Source organism: Colletotrichum graminicola (assembly GCF_000149035.1).
Source record: "Colletotrichum graminicola M1.001 genomic scaffold supercont1.75, whole genome shotgun sequence".
Lineage (NCBI taxonomy): Eukaryota > Fungi > Ascomycota > Sordariomycetes > Glomerellales > Glomerellaceae > Colletotrichum > Colletotrichum graminicola.
The window spans coordinates 87,235-104,695 of record NW_007361079.1 but is presented as its reverse complement, the minus strand read 5'-3'; the positions used below and the strand labels follow the sequence as shown (position 1 = coordinate 104,695).

General features: G+C 53.3%; 6 protein-coding genes across 6 annotated transcripts; 3 read left to right on the top strand and 3 right to left on the bottom strand.

Moving 5' to 3' along the window:
- Nucleotides 1-2,335: 2,335 nt before the first annotated feature.
- GLRG_11120 (uncharacterized protein) lies at nucleotides 2,336-4,501 on the top strand (the record flags this gene model as incomplete). The annotated part of the gene is made up of 6 exons (XM_008101805.1): nucleotides 2,336-2,361; nucleotides 2,425-2,514; nucleotides 2,569-2,970; nucleotides 3,023-3,354; nucleotides 3,414-3,713; nucleotides 3,777-4,501. 6 exons carry the CDS (start codon nucleotides 2,336-2,338, stop codon nucleotides 4,499-4,501), a joined length of 1,875 nt encoding a protein of 624 aa, XP_008099996.1.
- Nucleotides 4,502-5,348: 847 nt separating this feature from the next.
- Nucleotides 5,349-7,180, bottom strand: GLRG_11119 (uncharacterized protein; the record flags this gene model as incomplete). The annotated part of the gene is made up of 5 exons (XM_008101804.1): nucleotides 5,349-6,005; nucleotides 6,070-6,334; nucleotides 6,402-6,613; nucleotides 6,669-6,948; nucleotides 7,014-7,180. 5 exons carry the CDS (start codon nucleotides 7,178-7,180, stop codon nucleotides 5,349-5,351), a joined length of 1,581 nt encoding a protein of 526 aa, XP_008099995.1.
- A 2,336-nt stretch (nucleotides 7,181-9,516) lies between these two features.
- Nucleotides 9,517-11,511, top strand: GLRG_11118 (uncharacterized protein; the record flags this gene model as incomplete). The annotated part of the gene is made up of 3 exons (XM_008101803.1): nucleotides 9,517-9,909; nucleotides 9,964-10,075; nucleotides 10,127-11,511. 3 exons carry the CDS (start codon nucleotides 9,517-9,519, stop codon nucleotides 11,509-11,511), a joined length of 1,890 nt encoding a protein of 629 aa, XP_008099994.1.
- Nucleotides 11,512-11,893: 382 nt separating this feature from the next.
- On the bottom strand, nucleotides 11,894-12,691 carry GLRG_11117 (ppic-type ppiase domain-containing protein; the record flags this gene model as incomplete). The annotated part of the gene is made up of 3 exons (XM_008101802.1): nucleotides 11,894-12,169; nucleotides 12,229-12,495; nucleotides 12,689-12,691. The coding sequence occupies 3 exons, from the start codon at nucleotides 12,689-12,691 to the stop codon at nucleotides 11,894-11,896; spliced, it is 546 nt and encodes a 181-aa protein (XP_008099993.1).
- Nucleotides 12,692-14,367: 1,676 nt separating this feature from the next.
- GLRG_11116 (RNA polymerase M/15 kDa subunit) lies at nucleotides 14,368-15,321 on the top strand (the record flags this gene model as incomplete). Its single annotated transcript, XM_008101801.1, has 3 exons — nucleotides 14,368-14,954; nucleotides 15,156-15,210; nucleotides 15,277-15,321. 3 exons carry the CDS (start codon nucleotides 14,368-14,370, stop codon nucleotides 15,319-15,321), a joined length of 687 nt encoding a protein of 228 aa, XP_008099992.1.
- A 409-nt stretch (nucleotides 15,322-15,730) lies between these two features.
- On the bottom strand, nucleotides 15,731-16,259 carry GLRG_11115 (ribosomal protein L14; the record flags this gene model as incomplete). The annotated part of the gene is made up of 3 exons (XM_008101800.1): nucleotides 15,731-16,026; nucleotides 16,104-16,188; nucleotides 16,245-16,259. 3 exons carry the CDS (start codon nucleotides 16,257-16,259, stop codon nucleotides 15,731-15,733), a joined length of 396 nt encoding a protein of 131 aa, XP_008099991.1.
- Nucleotides 16,260-17,461: the final 1,202 nt, after the last annotated feature.

The window sequence follows — 17,461 nt, the reverse complement described above, 5'->3', positions numbered from 1 at the left end:
ATGACGGTTACTATATATAGTGACCCTGCAGGGAGGCAGCACGCCACTACCGAAGCCAGCGGAACAATGAACTAGCCTTTCGAATCGCACACTTCACATTCCACCGGGTTCGCTGAGGGCTCTGTCTAGGATCATTTCATCACCTGACAAGAATTGCGTCGAGTCCAGATATTTCCGCAAAGCCCAGTCGCTTGGCGCGTTGCATGGCACTTTGTACGGTTACACAGAAGGTCGAGGCGGTTTACTGCGCGGTCAGCTTGTCAAACAAGGCTCATTCAGGCTGTTCAAATAGAGCCCTGACCACTGGTACAGTTTGTCAAAACGCCGGCAAATATGGTCGGTTGAGAATGTCCAAGCACAGGTACTCCGTATAGAGGCGCCATCTGTTGGTCGAGCCAGTGGGCAATGAGATGCTCAGAACCAAGACGGCGATCTTTACAGGTTAGGCAAGCCGGCCCAACTCGCTTGCAATTATACTCTCGCCTCGCATCTCGCCTGCTCCCACTGGAGAAACATCCCCACCGCCGCCCAGCCTCTTGTACTGCCGTATGCCGGTCAACAATTCTTGGTATGGCGGGTCGCAATATCGAATCAGCGCCTCTCGTTGTCCGAATAGAGTCTGCCGCCCACCATAGTGCCATAGACCCGTTCAAGAACCGCCCAACTGCACTCGGCTTTTACTCGTTGACGGGGCCAGCAACGTTCCATATTACGCCACTTCAAGCAACCGTTTGATAGTCACAGTAATAAATTAGCGCTGCCGAGGCCCACAGACTGCCCCGTTCATATCTCTGCTTCCGTCCAATACAACTCAGCATCCATTTCGGCTTTAGCCCTTTGAGATTCTAGTGTAGTCTCTGTGTGCTGTGCCTGAGCCTTGCCTTGCGCGCTCTTAAAAGCCTCTACCCCGCAAGGAACCCCAACCGCCACCCTCCGCCTTTCCCCGGCCACAACTCCGCTCCCACAATGGCTCTCACGCCCGCACCGCTGCAGCTTGACCCAGGCGGCTCAGACTCGGCAGTCTGCCTAATGTCGGTCGGATACCGCGATTCCCTAGAGACTTCCCATGAGACACTACTCCGTAAATAAGACACGAAACACATCAGCCAATGAATGGCACTCCCCCGTTTCCTTGTGTTTTTTTTTCCTGCTCTGCTTACAGCCCCACCCTCTTTTCTCTCCGAATGACGTAGGACAAGCCTTACTGTATAAACAGCGGTAACTTGAATACAAGGATTCTTTCTGCCGAGCATGGGTGAGAGACAACCTTCCTGTGCACAAACATGTCTGATATGGTTCAGTCCTGTTACCTACCGCGAACCTCGAATACTGTTGTGCAAAGGGGGCGGTCAAAAACCGGCCAGCAACTTTCCGTGCTGCCCCAAGAGAGGTCAGGTCGGTTCAAGCTCATTTGAGCCCACTCAAGCCTTCAGGCTTGCGGTTAGTTGCGCTCTCGGCGGGGGCTTTGTGGACACAGCGGAATGGGAAGCCTCGACGATCAAGCTTGGAGCCTGTGTCCCTGCTTGGTGTCTCACCTCCCCCGCGCTGAGCCATCTGGGATGGTTCTGTGGCTTTCCCCATTGGCCGAAAGGCAAAGAATGCGCCAAGCGCTTGGCTCTCTCGATCTCTTTCCACCATTGTGGGACAGGTGCAACTGGACGAACGACTCAGATGCCTTCAATTTTCGGCACGTTACATTACGAGGCACAAAGACGCCCAAGTTTGACAAGGAACCTGCGCATGTGTCCCCTGAACATTCGCCCGGAACCCTTGGCACGAGCCGAATCCTCGTTGACGCGGGCCACAGGTAGAAGAGGAAAAAGCAACATCTACAAACCGCCAAGCTCTCACCTGGCAAAGTTGAATGCCTAGTGACGCATCATGAGGCCAACATACCAACAAGTCCGATCGAGAGACTGGGCTCGCAGGAGTATTCCTCGTCTTCGCGTGGGGCAGCCTTGGCTAACAGCTTGATTGCCCCCTTGATCCATACCAGCCTTTCGCGTTTCGCAGGACCGACGCCGAAATGTCGAAGCTTATGCAAAGTGTGCGGGGACGCCAAGAAGATGGCTTCAGTTTCTGGCAGAGGACCATCGGCTGCTTTCATCTGACCCAAGAAGACGGGCAAGGGGGTGGGCTGCAAGCTATAAAGATCCATGGCCTGCCATGATGCATGCCCTTGCCCACGTCTTCTCCTGGTTGTTCTACAAACGCTCTGTGCTTCCATTGAGTTGTGAGGCCATACCAGACGTCGTCACGCGTATATCCTTGTAGCGTGAGCCACAAACAATATTACAAGAGGAAGGAGCAATAGGTTGCCTATTGCATAGCCAACATGGCTGATAAGATCAACCTCGAGGGGTAAGTCCGTTACAATCCGCCTTCTTCAAGATAGATGGTATGCTTACACAACGGTCTCCACAGTGAAAAGGTAGCCGATGTCTCCGGGTACCATGAGGAGCGTGGAACTGGCCAGCCTGACCCTATCGAGCTGAGCCGTAACATCGAGGCGAAGTAAGTCGACTCCGTATTATCCTGTAAGCTTGGTGGCTAACAGCGACTGCCTAGAATCAAGAACCCACTGGAGGGAATCGGGTACAACCAGCTCATGCGCGATGTCGAGGTCTTCTGCCGAGACCACGGTCTTCAGGAGGAGATCGCCGTATTCCGCAAAGGCGCCCTGGTTGCCCAAGACCCGGAGAACTACGAGAACATTGGCGGCGCCGAAGCCCTTGACGAGGCCGAAATCAAGGCGCTCCGTGAAGAGGTTACACACAAGTGGCGCTTGCCTAAGAAGCTCTACCTGACCATCATCACTTGCTCCATTGGTGCTGCTGTCCAGGGATGGGATCAGACCGGTACCAATGGCGCCAACATCTTCTTCCCCGCAGAATACGGTATTGAGTCCAACAGTACTCGAGACCGTCTCATCTTGGGTCTTGTGAACGCGGGCCCTTACATTGGATCAGCGTAAGTGGTGCACTCGAGTCCTTGGGCAGAATCATGAGCTAACCCTGACCAGTCTCTGTGGCTGCTGGCTGTCTGATCCTCTCAACCATTACTTCGGTCGCCGCGGTGTCATCTTTTTCTCTGCCCACTTCTGCATCTGGCCCCTCATCGGTTCTGCCTTCAGCCACAACTGGCAACAGCAGCTTGCGAACCGTCTTCTCATGGGAATTGGTATGGGCGCCAAGGCTTCCACGGTCCCCATCTATGCTGCCGAGAACTCCCCGCCATCTATTCGTGGTGCTCTCGTCATGTCTTGGCAGATGTGGACCGCCTTTGGTATCGCATTGGGGACAGCATTTAACCTAGCCGTTTACTATGCCAAGTACAACTGGCGCCTCATGCTTGGTAAGTCAAAGAGTGACCCTCGACTCTATTCCACATATGACCTGACGCTGGTTCTTTAGGTGCTCCGTTCCTTCCTGCCGTCCCTCTCCTCCTGTTGATCTACTTGTGCCCCGAGTCGCCTCGTTGGCTCATGAAGAAGGGTCGTTACCATGATGCCTGGAAGTCCATGATTCAGCTCCGACACAACCCGATCCAATGTTCTCGAGACATGTACGCTATCCATGCTCAGCTGCAGCTCGAGAATCAGGTGCTGGGCAAGAGCAGCTACGTCAGCCGCTTCAAGGAACTCTTCACCATCCCTCGTGTGCGCCGAGCCAACCTGGCCGCTTTCACCGTCATGATCGCGCAGCAGATGTGCGGTAAGTAACAGGCACCGTCTTGAACCAATCGAAAGAGTCGGGACCTAACAAGCATCCTCACAGGCATCAACATTATCGCATTCTACTCTACCACCATCTTCAAGGAGGCTAAGATGGGCGACTTCGAGGCCCTGCTCGGCTCGTTCGGCTTTGGCATGGTCAACTGGCTTTTTGCCTTTCCTGCTTTCTGGACCATCGACACTTTTGGCCGACGATCTCTACTTTTGTTCACCTTCCCCCAGATGACCTGGACCCTCTTGGCAGCTGGTCTCTGTACCCTGATCGCCCCCGGTATCACTCGGACAGCACTGGTGTCCCTCTTCGTCTATCTCTTCGGTGCCTTCTACTCCCCTGGAGAAGGCCCCGTGCCATTCACCTATTCGGCCGAGGTCTACCCCCTGTCTCACCGTGAAATGGGCATGGGTTTCGCCGTCGCGACATGTCTGTTCTGGGCTGCCATTTTGGGCATGACTTTCCCGTTCATTCTCGACAGACTCCAGGTCGTGGGTGCATTCGGTCTGTATGCTGGTTTCAACGTCGTTGCCTTCTGCATGATCTTGTTTTGGGTTCCAGAGACCAAGCAACGCACCCTCGAGGAGCTCGACTGGGTCTTTGCTCTCCCCACCAGCCGCTTCGCTGCTTACCAGGTCACCAAAGCCATCCCCTACTTCTTCAGACGCTGGGTCTTTTTCGACCGCAGTGCCAAGTTGGAGCCGCTCTACACCTTCCAGCAGCCCGACCGGACCGAGCGGGTCGTCAGCTCCGACGAGGAGAAGAAGACCTTCTAGACCGGGGCCCTGCTTCTATCGCACGTCATGTCGCCATGCTCATCATGCACTCGCGAGCCGACTTGAGAAGTATAAAGAAAGAGAATTGTAATGAGCGGATGAGGAGGAATCGCGTTATACCCAGGCGGAGGATGAGATGATTAGCTTCTTTTTTTCTGTATGTCGGACGGACTGTCCTGCCCGGAAACTTAATGCGTGAATAGATAGGATAGTCTGTCTTTACTGCACCATGTTAAATCCAGTCTGCATGGTCTGGTACATTTCCCAACCCGATACCAATATTATTTCATCAATCCTCAAATCAGCTGCAACCCTTGTGTCTCATATTGTGTTGATAGTCTCGACGGAGATTTGTCGTCTCGAGCCCTTGGGAAACCTGAACTGGCGTTTGGTGTGCCAAGACTATCGGCGATTCCAGCTGCCACCGTTGACGAGAGAGCTCTCCAACCCCTCGTCATGATATCAATAACACTCTGGTGACATCTTTAAACTCCATAATGGGCTTTATACGTGCGCTATGTTGACTCCAGACTAATGCTAGTATCAACCCTTCTTCGAAGCTTGGCACCTCCGATCTGGGCATTGGCTGAAATGACATTGTAAATGGAGCCCTAGATAGAGGCGGGGCGGGTGCTTTAAGACGAACTTGCTTGCAATAGGCTATGTAGCGGCCGAGGCTCCGTCGCGTACCGGGCCGACTGCGGTGGATGAAATGAAGGGGGCAGGACGACCGGTAGCTGATGTTGAGGTGATAATAACAAGGACACAATCACGCGTGGCCCTATTGACAACTGTGGGCTCTCCATCATTTTATCTTTTCATGTTTTAGCTCCGGCAGCAGTTCCCATCATTGCCCCCATCGCTCCAGGATCTCCCTCTTTCTCTCGCTCCTCTGCCTCGCCTTGCCGGCGTCGACCCTCTCAATCCTCTCCTTGACCCTCTCGATCTCCTGCCCCAAAACGGCGATCGAAGCCTCAATCCCCTCGTCCACAAGTCGCACGTCCCCAAAAGGGCTCTCGGCCAGCAAGCTGTCCCGGAGAAGCTGCACAGCAAGCCTCGCATCCGCGAGCTGTGACGCAGCCGCGCTCTCGAGCGACTCCTGCGTGTTACGAGCCACGTCGCGAGCCTTTGCCTGCTTCTCGGCGAGGGTCGCGGAGAGAATAGCCGTCTGGCGGGCACCGTCGGTGGCGTCTTCGGGGAAGGAGATGGCGAGGGAACGGAGAAGGGCCTCGAGGGGTGGCTCGTTGAAGCCCGATGAGCGGCGGCCGCGGTTTGAGTTGAAGCGGTTGCGGGTGGGGGATCCTGGACCCGTGTTGCGGCGGCGGATGGGGGAGGCGAGGTCTTGTGCCGGGGTCTTTGTCTTCGGGGTTGATACGGGGGCGGAAAGTTCGGCACGGGCAGTGGTGAGAAGGCTCGTGGTTGCAATCTGATGAGATTGGAAGGCCTCGATGCGAGAAGAGAGACGCTCGATGTGGTCAAGGAGGTAATCTAGACACTCATCGATCTAGTCCGGTTAGATGTCGTTTCATCTTTCATAATGCACTTGGAGGCTTCAGGGAAATACGTACATAGACGACGGCCGCGGCCGAACGGTGCAATGATTGCCCGTTCTGGCTGGACAGCGATTTGAGAGCGGGTTCGAGGTGCTGTTGCTCGACCGACATCTGAGCTACGGGGAGGATCTCTGCGTAGAGCGACTCAAGCTCTTCCTGCGAAGTCTTGACGTCGTCTGAGGGGTGTGACGCCACACCATTGTGGTGGGCAGAGCTGAGCGCTTCGAGATAGAGGCGATCTAGCTTGGTGCGCACCGTTTCAACGGTGTATTTGATTAATCTGCGACGAGGTTAGGAAGGATGTCTCGGGGATTAAATGAGTAGAGAATATGATGAGGAATGTGTACCTCATGCAGATCTCCCGAAGCTTTTCGATGTTTTCCCGGTCCTCTGGATCTTCCGTCTCGAGCTCGAGACCGAGCTTGCGCAAGCTGAGCAGCAGCTTATCGTCGGAATGCAGCAAGCTATCCAACGTCTTTTGAAGGTCTTTGCTAGCGACCTGGGACTGCTGCTCGAGGTCCGAGGTTTTGTATTCGAGGCTCTGGGATAACTCTTCAACCTAAACGCATGGTTAATGTCATGCGTACAGATCAGCCGGAGGCAGTGGCACACACCGATGTCATTGTCTTTTTACGCTCCGAGTTGTGTTTCTGGCTTCGCTGGAAGACGAGATCAGACCGTGCCTCCTCCACCTTGGCGCTGCTCTTGACCAGCTTCGCCAACGCATCTTGCTGCTGCTTCAAAGTCTCGGTCTGCTTTACAATGGCGGCAGTGGACCGGTTCAGCTCATCAATGGCGGTTTGGATCTCGCGCTCGCTAAAAGCTTGAACGGAGGCCAAGTCTTGAGACGCGACAAGTTTGTCAATCTGGCCTGACTTGTCGAGGCTTGAATACCTGGGAGTGCTTGTTGTAAGACATGCTTCTCAACGTGTGCGACGGTTGGCTGCGAGTCAACTTACAAGACGAGCTCGTCTCTGGATAGGAGATTATCAGGGCCGAGATGAAGGCGGGCCCATTCAGTGAAAGCGGTGCCGTGCTCTGGGTCGTCGAGGGCTGCCTGCAGGGTGTGTCTGTCGATGGGGATACCATAGACTCGTATGGTGTTCTCCAAGCTTGAGACATCCATATCGGTGGGCGGGTGCGGAAGTGGCGGCAAGAAGCTTGCAAAAGGTGTGGTCAAACAAAGGGAACCGGTGGCGACCTTCTTTTACTTCCCTTACGTAGGACCTCGTGTTCAAAACGAACGGTTTAGGCCCGAGACGTCGTACCTGAACAAAGTTCCGAAGCAACGAAGGACGGGCCGTTCCTTGGTGTCCGACCGCTGATAACTACACCCCCAGTATCGAACCAGAATCAAGACTGAGGAGATGGCTGGACGCTGTCTGGTTCCTCCACAAGAGCGGATGTAGCAAAGCACACGGGATGTTGTCGTCCAATGGAAGAAAGTAGAAGAGTTTGTGACGTGATCCAAGAATCCACAGCCCAGAAGCTAAGGAAGAGCGAAGAAACACAGAGACTCCCCAAGTTCCGGCGGTCGTTGGTATCAACCAATTCAAAGAGATTCTGGGGCAGCACACACCGCTGCCGTGGTGCAACCTAAGGGGGGGTTGGTTGGTGAGGTCCTTGCGCTTCGACTCGGGTTGCTATCGCTCTCTTGAAAAGGGAGTGACGGTACAGACCGCAGGGTTTATTTTTTCTTTTTCCCTTTCTTCAAGTATCAAATGACATGGCCTGGTGAGAGATAAGATGATGCAAGCCAACCAAATGTATGTCAATCTGTTGGATAAGCGGGGGTGAAGTTGACTGGGCTCTTTTGAGTGAAGAGGAGGTGAAGGTGCAAACAGAACTGGGAACGTCGGTCGGCAACGACGACAGAAACCCGCTGACAGGAATACATGACTAAGCCGCTTTCAGCAGAGGGCTCCACTTATATACCGTGCTGACCAACCATATTCTGTTTTTGCACGGCTTTTGGCGTACTAATTATGTCCCCTGTCCGCCATCCCGTCTGCAGCGGCCCCCCCATCCAATGTTATGCACGGTACGTCCCGGAGCATATCTCTGATCGCAGTTGTGTCCGAAGGACTTATTTACACCAACTCCCCGAATAATATCTACCTATTCAATCCTTGCTTTCCTGAGAGGGGAAACAAGAATCACACACCCGGAGAGCACAACCAACAGCAACTACCCGCCCTCCCGTGCTGAGTTTATCAGACCCCCCTCAAGACCCTGAAGTGCCTCACGAGGACCCCCAAAAAAGAAAGAAAACAACACTCAAGTCATGTCCCCCCTCTTGCACGGCATCATGCAGCAGGGCAGTCCTGCATGAAGCCATGTTGCTATCATAGATCATCCCCAGATAGTCTGATGGGAAAAATATGACAACCAACGACACCCAATGTCCACTGTGGCTAGGTACTCTGAATGTCGTTTGCAGCAGGTACCGTTCTGCCATCCGTCCGCCGTGCCACGTCAGGCTGGATGCCCACGGCATGCCAAACCAAAGGAAACAGCCCAGGCGCGTTTGGGCATGAGCTTTGAGTCTTTCCCCAACATATCAATTGTGACGAATACGATTCTGTATGACGAGATATTTGGGCTTTCTTTTTGCTTTCGGGCGTTCGTCGTGACGTTCACGCTCCAGCTCAACTATCGGAACACTCAACAACGGCAACTAAAAGGACCATGCCATACGATACAATCCGGATCAGAGGGGGGGGGGACTTCCTCTGACCTGCTGCTCCAGGATCAGGAAAAGCAATCTGGCAAATCTTCTACGACTTCTTAGATATTGAATTCAAACAGAGATAAGTATCCCAATCGGCCAGGTGACTGACTTGTCACATGTCCTGGCATTATTACCAACGCATAGATGAGATCTCCCTCGGCTTCAGAAGAGATGTTCCCGTTCTCGATCATCGGCAATCAGATCCTCAAACTGACATTGTGTCTTTCTTTGCTTGTATTCGCATCAACCCAACTCTCCTGCCTTGCCACCCCTACTGACGAAAGCCAGAGGGAGAAAGCTACAGAGATCAATGGCCACGGGTTCGTTCTGGCCAGTAACCCGTTTGTGATGCCATCCAGCACACCACTTCACCTGGTGGGGCTCGTACCCCTCACAGCTTTACCTTCACCTTCGCCCTCCCTTCTCATCCTATCTCGTCCTTTCAACGTTGACCACCAATGGGTTTCAGCATCTTAGCCTATCCATGACGTGGCAAAGGGAGAGAGCTGCCAGCCTACCCTCTGGTTCTCCTCCCACATTATTTATTCTTTGTGCATATATACCGGACGTGTGCAACCTTGACCCGGAAACGGGAGCTTTGTTGTGTTTCCATATCCCCTAGTTCACCTTCTCTACATCACCCCAGACTTGCCGTTATATCATTCTGGATCACACCTGTCACACTCCACGCACGTAAACACTCTTGTGTTCGTCATTCGCCTTTTCATAAGATGATTGCAGCCGCCCCTGTTCGCTTTGAGCTCCTGTCTCAACAGATCCAACGCTGTCTGAAAAACTTCACAGACAATGCCGTCAAGATATCATCCAACTTGCCATTGCGGATGTTCTCGAGAGGCACCGACAAGAACAATAATAGCAGAACCAACACATGGAAGACTTGGAGGCGTCACACCCTCCAATGGATAAGCGCTATCTTGGGGGTTGCGGTCATCTACCTCGCCAGTGAACTGCTCATATGGGGTATCTTCTTGGTCCTGAGACCCGTCAGGCTTCAATTTCTCAACTCCATATTGGGAATGATCATGGTGTTTGCATTCATGGCGGCCGTCTCACACCTCTGCTCTGGGTCCGATGGCATTTACAACCGAAACATCAAGCCCAAGGTCTGTATGGTTGGCGACCCGGTCTCCCCTGCTTCAGAATTCTAACATATCCAGGTCGACTTCATCAATCGTAACCTTGGTGTCGGCTTCCCTGTACCCATTGTAACTATTAGCAAAGAGCAGCTCCTCGGGGGCCAGGGTATCGGAAGGGTGGTTGCAAACTTTTGTAAGTCATGTTGATACCACCTTTGGACTGGCCAAAAAACTAACAAGTCAGTAAACACCAACATCATCTTCTGGGCATTTGTCTTCCTTCTCTCCTGGGGTATCCTAGCCGGCATCCTCAAGTTCCCACGCTTCTCCGAAGCCGCCGAGCCCAAACAGCCGTGGCAGCCTGGGGTCACTGACGCTTCTTCGCAGCGAGTTGAAACGCCATCGCAAACCATCAACCGCAGAGCCTCGGATACGACTACCTTGAATGGGACCATGATGACAGGATACCACACCGATAAGGAAGCTGGATCGTGTTCAGATTCGAGGGCCGCATCGGCTTACTTCACCGACAGCGAGTGCCCAACCTCCGTTCCGCCGCCAAGTGCCGCAGGCAAACAGCCAGCGCGTACAACGCTTTCAACTTTACATCATTCCGATGACTGTCGGACTGGACAGAACGCGATGGCAAACTGGTTCAGGGAGTGCTTTCCCATGGTCCTCGCGATTCTGTTCTTCATTGCAATTGGCATCCCGATCTCCCGTATCACAAATGACGACCGAGTTCTAGATGGCTGTATGCTTTGGTTTCTCTGGATCAGCAGCACGAGCCTGCAACGGGCCTTCAGTCGAAGTCATCTCCTCGTCAATATACCGGGCTTGAAGACGACTGTAACAACAATCCTTAATCCAGTACTTCTGACAACGCTTACCATGACTGCCTACACCCGTGCCAAAGCAGCGGCACAAGATGAGGCCATGGAGCATACCCTCGCCATGTTCAGCAGTGGCGCTTCCCTTTCCGACCTATGGACTTACAAGACCACAGGCTGGAGTCGCAGCAACACTATGAAAGGTTATTTCGGCGCAGGCGATGCAGCACTTTCGGTTCTGGAATGCGGCATTGTTGTTTGGGGCTTCAAGCTGTATGAGTGTCGCCGACAGATCTGGTCTCGCGCCGGGGCAGTTGTGATACTCATCTCGGCAGGCATGGCAGCGCTCAACGTCTTTGTCTCTGTCTTGCTCGGCAGCGCGGTTGGTCTCGAGGGGCCTGAAGCACTCGCTTTCGCGGGGCGGAGCACGACCCTTGCTCTCGCGCGCCCGGCCATGGAGGCTCTGGTAGGAAATCAGGTTGTGAATGCGACGCTGGTGGTGAGCAACGGCATTCTGGGGCAGCTGATGTACCCTTTTCTGCTACCAAGATTGGGGGTCGAAGGGCCAGACGATGGCGAGGCCGAAGGTAGGGAGATAGAGACGGACGATGCCCTGACGATTGCGGCGGGTGTGGCGATTGGAATCAACGGGGCAGCCATGGGCGTTTCATACCTCTATGAGAGGAAGAGTCGGGCTGCGCCGTATGCTGTGCTCTCGATGACTGTATTTGGGATAATGACAGTTGTTTTCACTGCGCTTGAGCCCATGAGGGGCACTTTGGTGGCGCTGGCGCACTAATAGTAGTGGTTGGAATTTTCTGGGACATGGAAGTTTGTGATTATGAACATATTGGAAAGCGGTTTTGGGGAGGCAGCGCATCATGGGTTCACTGGTAGATAGACAATGGATGTGTTCGTTCTTGCGCAACTCATGAAATCGTCAGATATGTGTGGTATAATGCTAGACAACCATGATTGTTGCAGCCTGTTGACAAAGCGCGTGATAAATCACAAAGGCTGAGCCTCAGGAAGCTTTGTTGATAAGCGCAGTTAAACTTTTTTTTGAAAATATCCTCTCCAAGGTAGCTTGCGTGCATACGTGCTGTGCACCTTGTCTATACTCTAGCCGGTCTACTCCAATCTGGAACTCCATGTCAGTGCTTTGCGGGAAGACGTTGTATCTAGGAAAAACGAACGCACCTCTCAATCAAGTGCAGTCCGCTTGCTGTCTCAACGATGGTGCTGATCTCGCCAGGGTTCAAGCCAAAAGCAGCATCCTCAAACTCCTTTTGCATATCTCCCTTGCCAAAGTAGCCCAGGTCACCCCTCTTACGGGCGCTGCTGCAATCGGATTCGGTTAGGGCAAGCTCGCCGAGAGTGGTCTGGCCAGACTTGATCTTTTCTTCGTGGGCCTTGATAATTTCGAGTGCCTCCTCCTTGCTGCGTGTGATATCGGCCTGCAAGTGTGCATTTATTAGCTATGGTATTCGGGAGACCCGAGGCGTGAACCGCGTACTTCTCTCCAGCTCGAGGGGCGGCGACTGCCCTTGTGCTTGACCAGCAGGTGAGCGGCGCGAATCTTGCCTTCGGGAGCAGGAACGGCCTGGGGCCTTGAGCCCGCACCGGCGCTGTGGTGGCTGGCCATGTAGTGTTTCAGCTTCTCCGTGTCGGTTCCTGCGGGAGGCTCCCAGCGGGAGACCTTTTCGGCGGCATTGAAGTAGTAGGGGAGGTTCTTAGAGTTGGAGTGTCGCACTTCCCAACCGGAGGGGAGACCAGTATCAGCCTAGAGGGCATTGTTGTGTCAGTTGACCGACTGGAATGGTTCTGTCTTGGTGGGAAGACCCTGTCGGCGGCAGCGTTGCCCAGAGGAGAGGGTCGGCATGCGACGGCCAAAGCCGAGGATGACTCTGAACGAGGCGAGAGAGGGTAAATGGGGAGAAGGCTCGCTGGTGCGGGGATGCGCGCTGCTTACTTACCATTGTTGCGCTGGTGGGTGTTTACAACGAAGAAGAAGCTCCGTTATGGTTTTGGAAGCAAGGCTTCTGGAAGTGAAATAAGACGGGAAGAAACGACGGCTTCGCGACGTATTGGACTGTTGAGGTAGTCTAGGTAGAGCGCAGCAACAGAGGATGCAGAAGGCAAGTTGTAAGGATGCGGCCAGGTGGGTGCCGAAGTAGTAAAAGTATAAGCAAGCAGTCAGAGCTGGGGGAAACTAGCTAGATTGGACTAGATGGGACTGAACTGGGGTTGGTGATGCAGACACGGGCAGGGGAACAAAAGCAAGATGTTCTTTCTGGTTGAATGCAATGGTGGATTGGACAAGAGGTTTGGGGGGATGGAACTGGAGCTGGAGGATGACGTGCGGCTGCCGGGGTTACGGGTTACTCCTTCACTCTGCAAAGAAGAAAAAAAAAACACACACACGGCGTACCACGTAGGTACCATCTGTATCCGTACTCCGTAGGTAGGTAGGAAGTTACGTACCTAGAAAGGCGGGGACAGGCAAGCTTCAGCAGGAGCGGCCACACCAACAAGCGTTGGCGGAAGGAAGTGAGGGGTGTGTTACGGGGTGGATCTGCTGACCTCTGGTAACGACAGGGAAGCAACCAAGCACCAACCATTTGCAGGGCGGAGAAGGCCTTTGCGGCCCTCAAGAGCGACGGCCTTGTAGCACCGTATATTTACCTTACCGGTAGGTCCTCTATCTGCTTCATCACGTGGGCTAAAGCCTCTCGTGGCCGCTTCGTCAGCTTCCTTATTCGATTGATCGAATCTCACCCTCCACCATGTCGTTCCGCTCCCCAAGAAGTGTGTAAACCCTGCTTCGAAGCCGAGCTCACGGCAGTTCCTATGTAACACACATTGTTCTGACTTCGCTTGCAGTCGCTCTAAATCGTAGCTGGTGAATCCAGGCACCACAAGCCACAAAATGATGTTGGTCAAACTTCACGTGACGAGTCAACCAGCTCCCTATTCCATGAACGAGTTTCCTGAGAGCGCCCCTCAACTATGTCCTGTACATATATTTCAAGATGCGTTCGGCTGGATTATCATGTCGCATATTGATTTCAACGCCGATGGCTCTGCTTATATTGACCCAAAGAGCCTTGGATGACGCCGGGGCAATGGACTACAGGTAAGCATCACTGAATAAACAACTTAGCGCCAACTCCAAAAAGCCGGCTCGATTTTCAAGGCAGCTGCAGACGAAGGCTCCTAGATAGAAAGACAGTACCATAAAGTCTTGTAAATAAATTTCCCTATCAACCAAGGTTGCTCGAGCTTTAAGGAATTCCTATGCCTAAGTAGTGCTTCACCTGGATAGTGACTCACTAACAGACCTTCTACATCAGGCAGGTTCATTGCTGACCGATAGTCCCACCTTTTTGTTACCCCCCGCCACACATTCACGCAAAAGGAAGCCGTGCACCTTTCGTTATTTGCGCTGCACCTTCTCCTTCGCTTTTCCAACCTATCCTCTCTGCCCTTGACTTTTCACCAACACCACACCAGCCTCCATCGGCTCGCAGAAAAAAAAACCATTTTGGCCAGCAGTTATACGCAACACGACCTACGAAAGAAAACATCGCACTGTTTTATTCGACCCCAAATCCATTCTCTCGATACACGAATCGCTTTGCGAGCGGCCGACACGATGGCGACCCCAATGTCTACCACCTCTCAGGACGAGGCGAACAAGAAGCTCGAGCAGATCACCTTCCGCTTCTGCTCCGAATGCTCCAACATGCTCTACCCGAAGGAGGACGAAGAAACCCATCGCCTGCAGTTCACTTGCCGAACCTGCCAGTTTACCGAGGAAGCCCAGTCGACTTGCGTCTTCCGCAACATCATGAATAACGCCGCTGGCGAGACGGCCGGTGTAACCCAGGACGTGGGCTCGGATCCTACTGTAGGTGATTCCCAGTCTATTCTTGCCCCTGTTGTATGCATCGGTTGCGGCTACGCCATCCTGTGCAGTGGCTGCGGTAACCCGTCCGACGACTTCAATGTCTCGGCCGTCGTTGTCCAGCCCGACGATTCCCAGAGCAAGAAGACGGAAATCACGTGGGACGATCTGATGGACATGGCCGAAGACGAAGCTCTCGACGAGTACGACGAGGAGAAGGAGTCGGTCACCTCCGACAATATCAACCAAGGCCTTGCCGGCATCACCCTCAACCAGGAGCCCATCTCGGCGAACCGCAATATTTCGTGGCCAACCTTCCAGCTTGCGGCCAACCAGTGATTTGACATTTGCGACACGAAATCGTTCCTGGATATCTCGCTCCATCTTTCCCCCGCGCCCGGCGGTGCTGGGTTGGCTATTGCAATGGATTTTTGCTTCCATTTTGGATTCGAGACCTCCTTTGTGATCAGCTGGCTGACACTGCATCTTGCCCGGATCTAGCTTCCACGATCGAACAAGGAATGCCCCGTCTGCAGGGGCGGTGAGGCTGTTTTCTTCCAGTCTCAGCAGCGAAGCGCCGAGACGGGTATGGTATGTCTCACATGTTGCCTAATCCCTTTGGGGGGCACAACAACTGGCTGACCTGCATGTGTGCAGAAATTGTTCTACGTTTGCTGCGATTGTGGTCACATCTTCCAGTAAAAGATGTGACCTTTGACGATACCCGAGGATTGTGTTGGCGGAGGATATATAAAAGAATTGCATCGTACGGAGTATTATGGCGTTTGAGCTTTCAAATGGAGGGGGAATGGCTACGGGGTAACGGTTCTTGTCTTCAGCTTTATAACACTCAATAATGGATGTCCCACAACCGGACAGGCTCATTCTCGATTACATCCCTCACCTCCTGAGCTTGGGATGGCTTCGTACACTTTGTGAATAGTCTTTATGTTTGATGGAGATTGGTATCGTCTGCCAACCCTAATAACGCCGGCTCATGCTTTGCTATAATACACTTCCACATACCGGTGATGAATTTCCTGTACATGTACACATACATGCTACACGTCTAGGTAGCTTCTACATCATCCAAATCCCAGCAATTGTCCTCCTATGCGTGCATGGGTGCCATGGACAGGATCTTGCTCCACTTCTTCCTCCTCAGCTCAGCGCCAACAACACCGTTGATGCGCGTACCGACAGGGTCACCAGCCTTGTTGATCAGGACGCAGGCGTTGTCGTCGAATCGGATGACGCTGCCGTCGGGGCGGGTGGTCTTCTGCTTGGTGCGGACGATGACGGCGTGTCGCATGTCACCGCGCTTGACCTTGTTCGCGGCCGAGGAGCCGGCCATGCCACCGTCACCGGCGCCGCGGTGCTTCTGAACGACGACGACTATCCTGTCACCTATTTCATTCCCATGTTATAAGTCGAGTTCGATCGTGAGGTGAGGGATTCCGTTGTGGGCAGTGGGGGATTCGTACCAATGCGGGCGAGTTTCTTCTGGCCGACAACCATCGCGCACTCGACCATTGCGGCGCCCGAGTTGTCGATGCATTGTAGCATTGTCTAGCATTATGTCAGTATACACGAAGATTTGAAAGCTCATTAGGAACAACGGCAACCTTTAATTGAATCATTCTGGCGGCGCGGTGTCTAGTGGGCTATGGATTACCAGATATACCCTAGCTGGCTGGTCACTTTCGCTGAGGCTATCTCGAATAGGTGGACCTGCAAAGTTGAAATTCGAAGGGCCGCCGGAAGAACGGCAAAACGTAGGCCCGGCATCTTTCCAGATCATTGATTTGGAAGCGGGTCCTTGTGCTGGTTGCTGGGCTGCTGAGGCTGGGCTGGTTATATCGGCTGACGTACATCTGATTGGCCGAGATCGCCTTCCAAACTTGGTCTGTGCGACTATTTTGACGTCTCAGCTGGGGGGTGTCACCCCAATGATGATTATCGGTTTTGCAACTCGTCATTGGCTCAAACCGCCCGACTCAAGGCGCAATCCATCTCGCTATCTTCCTCTCTCTCTCTCCTCCGGCGAGCCTGTGCCGTTTCTCTTCCTCCCCTAGGCTTACTCCGTTCGATTGGGCTTTGCAGGAACTGAATTGAGCTGGAGAGGGACACATACACAGACACACACACTCACACACACACACACACACACACACACACACACGCACACACATACGTACCTATTGCCATAAGCGGAAAACCAACTCTTCCGCTTGGTTGGGAAAGAGCGAATTAAACTGGGACAGACGGGCGACTCCCATTGTCCCTTTCAGGCCAGCCCAGCCCAACCTCACCTCATTCATTCTCGCTTCTCATTTCACTCCCTCATCTCACTTCGCTATCAACCTCCTTATCCGTCCCTGCGTCGCCTATTGTCAGTCCGGTCTCCCTTTTGGAGGGTTAAGCTATTTTGCTCCCCATATTCATTCATTTCTTGATCCTGTATCTCAGCAGACAGACGGCTAGTCTCGCTGACATGATCTACGATCTTGCGCATTGAATCCCCACCGCCTGCATACTCAGACCGGCCTGTCCTCGTTGCTTCTTTATGCCCCCTTGAACCGGAAGAAATGACGATACCCAACCCGAGCTGACCCTTTAATCACCCAAATCTTGCGCCTTTCTTGGGACGGCAACAGCCCTCTTCCCAGTTGCACCTACGACTGCTGCCGACCCTCAGTGGACACCTGCGATACATCTTGACCCAGCTGCCACTCATACTCGCCACGGCCTTTTTTTTTTTTTTTTGTGCTTTGCGTGGGCTATCGAAGGGGGCCCAACAGCCGACCTTGGCTCCTTCGTCCACTCCTTGCTCTGTGCGCCG